Source organism: Brachypodium distachyon, chromosome 2 (assembly GCF_000005505.3).
Source record: "Brachypodium distachyon strain Bd21 chromosome 2, Brachypodium_distachyon_v3.0, whole genome shotgun sequence".
NCBI lineage: Eukaryota > Viridiplantae > Streptophyta > Magnoliopsida > Poales > Poaceae > Brachypodium > Brachypodium distachyon.
In genome coordinates, this window is record NC_016132.3 from 19285461 (window position 1) to 19292459 (window position 6999).

The window sequence follows — 6999 nt, forward strand, 5'->3', positions numbered from 1 at the left end:
GTGCAAGTTAACTCTCCAACAAAAATGATCTAAAAAATCCTTTGCTAAATTGCACATTTTGATGCATAGTGTGTAACTTGTCAACTCCCCTGACAAAAAAAGAAAACCCTACTAACTTTCACATCCAAACAAATACAAGTCCTTTGTGAAAAACTAAAAAATTGCATGACAATGAGTTTACGTGTACAGCTCGACTCTCTAACTTGCACATGATGAGGCATGGTGTGAATCAACTCTCCGACAAAAAGACCTAAAAAATTCTTTTGCTAAATTGCACATTTTGGGGTGCGGTGTGAAACTCGTCAACTCTCAAACAAAGAAAATCCTACTAACTTGCACAACAAAAAACATGATGTGCAAGTCCTTAGCGGAAACTCAAAAATTGTGCGTCAACAGTTTACACTCAGCTCGGCTCTCTAACTTGCACATTTTTGGGTGCGGTGTGCAACTCATCAACTCTCTGACAAAGAAAACCTTACTAACTTGCACAACCAGAAATATGATGTGCAAGTCCTCACGAAAGCTCTAAATTTGTTTGTTATGAGTTTGCGTGTGCAGCTCGACTCTCTAACTTGCACATGACGAGGCATGGTGTGTAAGTCAACTCTCCAAAAAAAAGACCTAAAAAAAATCCTTTGCTAAATGGCACATTTAGGGCGCGGTGTGCAACTCGTCAACTCTCCAACGGAAAAGAAAACCCTACTAACTCGCACAACCAAAAACATGATGTGCAAGTCTTTCGTGAAAACTCAAAAATCCCACGTTCATGAGTTTACATGTGCAACTTGACTCTCTAACTTGCACACGATGAGACATGGTGTGCAAGTCAACTCTCCAACAAAAAAAATTAAAAAAAAATCCTTTGCTAAATTTCACATTTTGATGCATGGTGTGCAACTCGTCAACTCCCCCCGACAAAATCCTACTAACTTGCATACCCAAGAACATACAACTCCTTCGTGAGAACTCAAAAATCCCGCGTCATGAGTTTACATGTGCAACTTGACTCTCTAACTTGCACACGATGACACATGGTGTGCAGTCAACTCTCCAACAAAAAGACCTAAAAAAAAACCTTTGCTAAATTGCACATTTTGATGCATGGTGTGCAACTCGTCAACTCTTTGACAAGAAAGCCCTACTAACTTGCACAACCAAAAAAATGATGTGCAAGTCCTTAGCGAAAGCCCAAAAATTGTATGTCATGAGTTTACTTGTTCAACTCGGCTCTCTAACTTGCACACGATGAGACATGGTGTGCAAGTGAACTCTCTGACAAAAAGACCCTACTAACTTGCACAACGAAAAACATGATATGCAAGTCCTTAGCGAAAGCTCAAAAATTGCAAGCCATGAGTTTATTTGTGCAGCTCGACTCTGTAAATTGCACATGATGAGGCATGGCGTGCAAGACAACTCCAACAAAAGACCTAAAATAAATCCTTTTCTAAGTTGCACATTTTGGGGCGCGTTGTGCAACCCGTCAACTCTCCGACAAAGAAAACCCTACTAACTTGCACACCCAAAACACATGATTTGCAAGTCCTTCATGGGACCTCAAAAATTTTTTGCACACCCCTGAGTTATTTATGTGCAATTGACCTTTTATGGGTAACTCATCAGAACAAAAAGAAACTAAAACCCTTGATGGCTCCTTCCTCTTCCAGACTTCCTAAAGATAATTTGTTTGAGCTTTGTATGTAATTGATTTTCCTTAATACAACATTTTCGGATGATTCTTTGCTTCTCTCAAACTTATGCCATTAGTGAGTAGCGAGGGTCGAAAGACTGTGCATCACAAACATTTGCATGATATGCCAGCCCACAGAAAATATAACACCTAAAACACATTGCATGTCCATAAAAAGAGACCACAGACACATACTAAAAAAATATTCAAGTTTTGATAAACCCTACTGCTATCACATGTCCAGACTACTACTTGTTTGCAGGAGTCTCTTCTTCATATGGACCGAGCCACCTCTCAGCGATTGACAGTGTAAACATGGAGGAATAGCCCGCCCAAGGTGTCCACCTCAAATCGGTAGAACGCTGTCCTTTCTGATTCCATGGCAAATGCAGAAATCTGCCCATCCATCAACAATAACAATGGTCCGGCTTGCTGCAGTAGTGTACTCGCCGATCATACACTTAAGCGGCGGCTTGAAGACAAAACTTCTAATAAAACAAAACTTATAGCTTGAACTACATAAAATAAACTTAACAATCTTAGCATCATCAGGAACAGGAAAAAGAACTCACCGGAATCCTGCAACCATGTCCATGTCGCTCACCCTGTGCACAATGAACTCACGGTGATGTTCATGTATAAGTCAACACCTTTAAAAGCAACCAGAATCATTGCAACATCATCATCACGGAGTCCAGCCATGTCCGTGAACACAATTGAGTGGAACAAAATCACAAACTTCGTACACGACTTCTTGAAGACCTGCACAAAACAAGAAGAAAATAAACTCAATACACAATCAGAAACTCGCCAAATTAAACAAGAAAACACAGAAGATAGGCCTGCGGATCTGAGGAAGAACAATCAGAAACTAACCAAAATAAGATTGGGTCTTCACCAATAACGTCATCCTGCCCCTCCACTACAGCTTCGAAGGCGCACCAATAGGACACTGTCACCAGATTTAAGCTTATGGATCCTTGCAAAAAGTCTCCAATATGCACCACAAAGAATGGTGACATCATTCCTCCTCTCAACATACACATCACTTAAATCCACTGAAATCCCGCACGACGAGAAAATTCTCAACAAAGTCGGTGAGACGATCTCTGAAGCACGGAGGTACACTCTATATGGCCAGAAAAATTAAACCTCAAACCGTGACTAAAAATTATTAAGGACCACTGAGCTACAAGCAATTGATTAAAAAAAAGAGAATAAAACGAACATACCACAAAATCCCTGCACCCGTCGCCCATGTTGGTGAACGATGATAAGCACACATTGGGATGCTTGCAGACCACATCAAACTTATTGCGAGCATGGAATCGGGGGGCCATGATCTGCAAGAATGCAGAAAATGTAGATTCAAACAAAATGTTTTGCGGAGAAGGAAAAAGGTACTCTAGATTCTAACTGAAAGAACAAATAGCCTCATAAACATAGATTGCAATAACCCCACTAATAACAACTCTGTCAGAACCCCCCCCCCCTCCCCCCAGAACAACATATCCCCACACAGAACAAAACAAAAAAGTACTCTATTATCCAGTCTGGGATTTTATATCAAGATTAGTTCTGCCAGAAAGAGTTAGTGGTAAAAAAATCAACTACTGAGAACCAACGTACTATGTTAGAGTTCTCAACTTCTCAATTTGCCTGACGGATAGGTTCCATGATTTAACTCTCAGCTGAACTAAATCGTGATAAATAAATAAATAAAACACTGCCCCTCCTAGCAAAAACACATCCCTTGCCGACAAGTTCAAAATCTCTCACCCGCCCCCTAACACCATACCCGCATCGCGTACAATAATAAACAAACAAACAACGGTCTATTTGCCTCTATCGAATCACAAATACATATACACAGAACGAACAAATACTTATTTCTCAGGCGCCTGATCAATAGCAAATTCGTTTTACAAATCAAGCAGCTGAGCAATAATCACACTTAATTTATAAACTACTAGTACAGTAGTTTATACAAAACATAACAATATAATTGGACATTCAAGCAAAATGATCTCGGGGCCGATGCTAGAAGCCGCGGCCACGGACATGGCACCCAGTCCACGCCGCCCGCCGGCCGTGGCTGGCGTCAGAGCACGTGGTGGCGCAGTGCACGAGGAACTGTGCGGCGGTGGATAGCGCCGATCAGCCCTAGACTCCTTTGCTTGTCTCTTGCACGATAATCTAATCCGGCGCCGACGCGTATCGAGAGCGGTCACCGCAGAGAGTTGCTGCGTGGACAGTTGAGTCGGCGATGTCGGCCCGAGAAGGCAGCACTGTGGGAACAGGAAAAAGAAGGTTCGATGGAGTGTAAGGAGACACGGAAAATCAGAACATGCACGGAAATTGATGCATGGTGGACGACGACGATGAAAGAAACCTTCTTGCTTTTATTATTAGGGATTATTATATTTTGTTATGCCTAGTGGGCTTGTGATTGTGGGCAAAGGGAGCCACAGACAGAGAGATAAGAATAAGTGGGCTTAGTATGAACAAGAACTTCGTGTGGTTCATAGAGCACGGGTGTTAACGAACATGCACGGAAATTGATGCACGGCAGACGACGAAGGAAACTTTCCTATTTTTATTATTAGTGAGGGATAGATAGACTGAACCCTTGTAAATTGAAAATTGAAAACGGAGTGCGTAATAGAAGAGCGAACTGATCGAACACACAACTACGCAGTCAGTGACGTCACCCTTGGTATGGCCAGCTGACATGCCGAACCGAGCCACCGCGATCCGTGGTGTTCATTGCGAGCAGAACACGTCTCAGACAATGGGGCCCAGGAATCTACGTAATTGGTATGGGACTCGGGCCCTCGGGAACCTTCGCCCGGAAAGACTTGTTGCATCTCCTTGCGTGTTAATGAAGCGGTTGGGACGTACAAGCGGCATCATGCGGGCAACTCTGACTAATTTGGAACACAGAAAGATACCAGAAAAGTGTTTACATGGCACTTAGAAGATTACTGTTTCGTACTCCCTCCGTCCCGAAAAGGTTGTTGCGGGCACTTCACAAATATCTTCTTACAAAAACGTTCTCGAAATTAAAATAATTACAGTCCAGAAAGGGTATTACAGGATCCAAATTCTAATCGCCTCCGCCAGTGTCCAGGTCGCCGGAGCCACTCCCTCTGCAGGTCCCCTCCTTCTTCCCCTCTCTAGGTTGCTTCCGCAAGTCCTCTCCAGGCCATATCCATCTCCAGCCCTGCCACGATCCCACGAGCTACAGCCACAACTTCAAATCAATCACACACCAGAATCCCAAGAGCTATATCTGCATATTCAAATTAATCACACACCACAAATCCCAGAAGCTACAGACAGACGCATATTCAAATCAATCAGACCAAGATCCCAGGAGAACAGTCTTAGTTCCAAATCAATCACACAGATCGACCACGATCGAGGAGCTGGACTTGAGGTGTTGCTCCTCCTCCCCTTCAAATGCAAATCAAACACCTTCAAGAACAAGAACATATGGAGGTTAATGGATATTGACAAATAAAATGGGGCAAATCAATCAGAAATCATGGGCTAAATCTGAATTGAGGAGCCGCTTCTTCTGCTTGCAGCAGCCTCAAAAATCTCGCAGATCGAAAAGCGCCGCAAAAAAAGAACAAAGAGAAAAGTGAGGAGATCGAAAAAAACCTTCTTCTTCTGCTTGCAGCCGCCTTGACGAGCTGTGCCCTCCTCCCCTTCCGTCGTCGCGTCGCCGCCACCGGATGCAGACTCGCCGCCACCAGATCCGGGCTCGCCACCAACAGATCTCGAAGCTGCTGCTCCTACTCCTCCTCGGCTGCGGCGACAGCGGCCCCAGCTCCGGCTCCTCCCCTTTGGGCACCGTGAAGACGGCGACCGGATCTGGTCTTGAAACCACCGGATCCGGCGAGATTCAACTCGCCTTTTGGTAGGAGCGCGACGGCGGCGAGGGAAGCGCAGGGGAGAAGAGAGGGGAAGGTTCAGGGGAGCACGGGGGAGAAGAGAGGGGAAGGTGGAGGGGAGCACGGCGGGGGCGACCGGAGAGAGGGATAGGGCCCGAGAGGAGAGGGAGAGCGGCAGAGAGGGGGACGTGGGGAGGAGAGGGGGGAGCTGGGCGAAAATAAGGGAGAGGAGCGCGGAGCTGTAGAAAATGGAAGGGTTTTTTTTCAAAAATGCGGCCGTGACAATCTTTTCGGGACGGAGTGAGTAGCATGTCGCACAACATGCTCAGTAGATTTAACTATTATGCTCCCTGTGTTTCTCCTGTCTTACTACCGCTGCTGATGATGAACAGGTAGAGGAGAGGGATGAGAACGAGTGATAAGAAGGCGCCAGTAACGGTGACGGGTCGGGAGACATGGAGTGGTGACTGGAGACTATGGAGTCCTGTTGATACAGTCGGACGGCCGGCCGCCACCAAACGCTAACGGTTAAATAAAACAGGATGAGGGGGCGGCCCACCATGGCTTGAACCGTGAATGATCACTCTAGAGTAATTTTTGTTAAAATGTACAACATTTGTGGCTAGGTTTCAAGGTTAGGCCAAGTTTTGCTAACGGTTAAATTTGCTGGTAAACTTGAGGAGAGAGTTAGGGAAAATATAATGCTTTTTGTTTGCCCCTTGGCTTATTGCTATATTAGTGAGAGGGTTCTTTTTTTGCCCCGCTAGCCCGACAGGTGGGATAACACTGTCAGATTGGGCGTCAAAGCCTCAGTCCTGCAAAAACAAAACATGGCACCTTTGTTGTTATGCAGACTTCCTACGAAACATCAGGACAAATATGTCCGCTACGCACGACGTACTGTTTTAGTTAACATAATTATAATTAAACACCGCACATCAGTCCATGTCCAACCTTTAGTAGACAAAGTCATCGCGGTAGATCAGCTTCTTGGAAGTGACAAATGTGCTCCATCCAGTCGGCAGAAGGTACCTCTGGGGCTGGCCTGCACCTCTCCAATATAAATAAGCACGGTTTCTTAAGAATATGCTTTTTCTATTTTTGGCATTCTACATGTTCTGAAACAACCAAGAAACTCCATGCATTCAGCAATCATCCGCACTTGGCACTCTCTCGCGAAGATCCTTTTCTTTTTGCATTGATGCCTTGCCTGTTCATGTAATGACAAATGGTTCCTTTGGTCTTTTTACGTCCATGGTCTTTGTAAATGTTTCTCAACTTTTGTGTGTTTTTTAGGTGATCAGTTTTGTGTGTGTGAAACATTTTCTTAGTTTCTCTCTCCCTTTTTGTGTGTCAGAAACACTTCCTTAGTTCTCCCCTTTTCATTGGTGAATAGATGGTTGTGTCGAA

General features: G+C 44.6%; 1 protein-coding gene across 1 annotated transcript; it reads right to left on the reverse strand.

The window, feature by feature from the left end:
- Positions 1–4616: 4616 nt before the first annotated feature.
- On the reverse strand, positions 4617–6562 carry LOC100833372. Its single transcript, XM_014898555.2, has 4 exons — positions 6544–6562; positions 5357–5913; positions 5008–5167; positions 4617–4931 (listed from the first exon to the last, which is right to left on the reverse strand). The coding sequence occupies exons 1-4, from the start codon at positions 6560–6562 to the stop codon at positions 4867–4869; spliced, it is 801 nt and encodes a 266-aa protein (XP_014754041.1). The 3' UTR covers positions 4617–4866.
- Between the last annotated feature and the right edge of the window lie 437 nt (positions 6563–6999).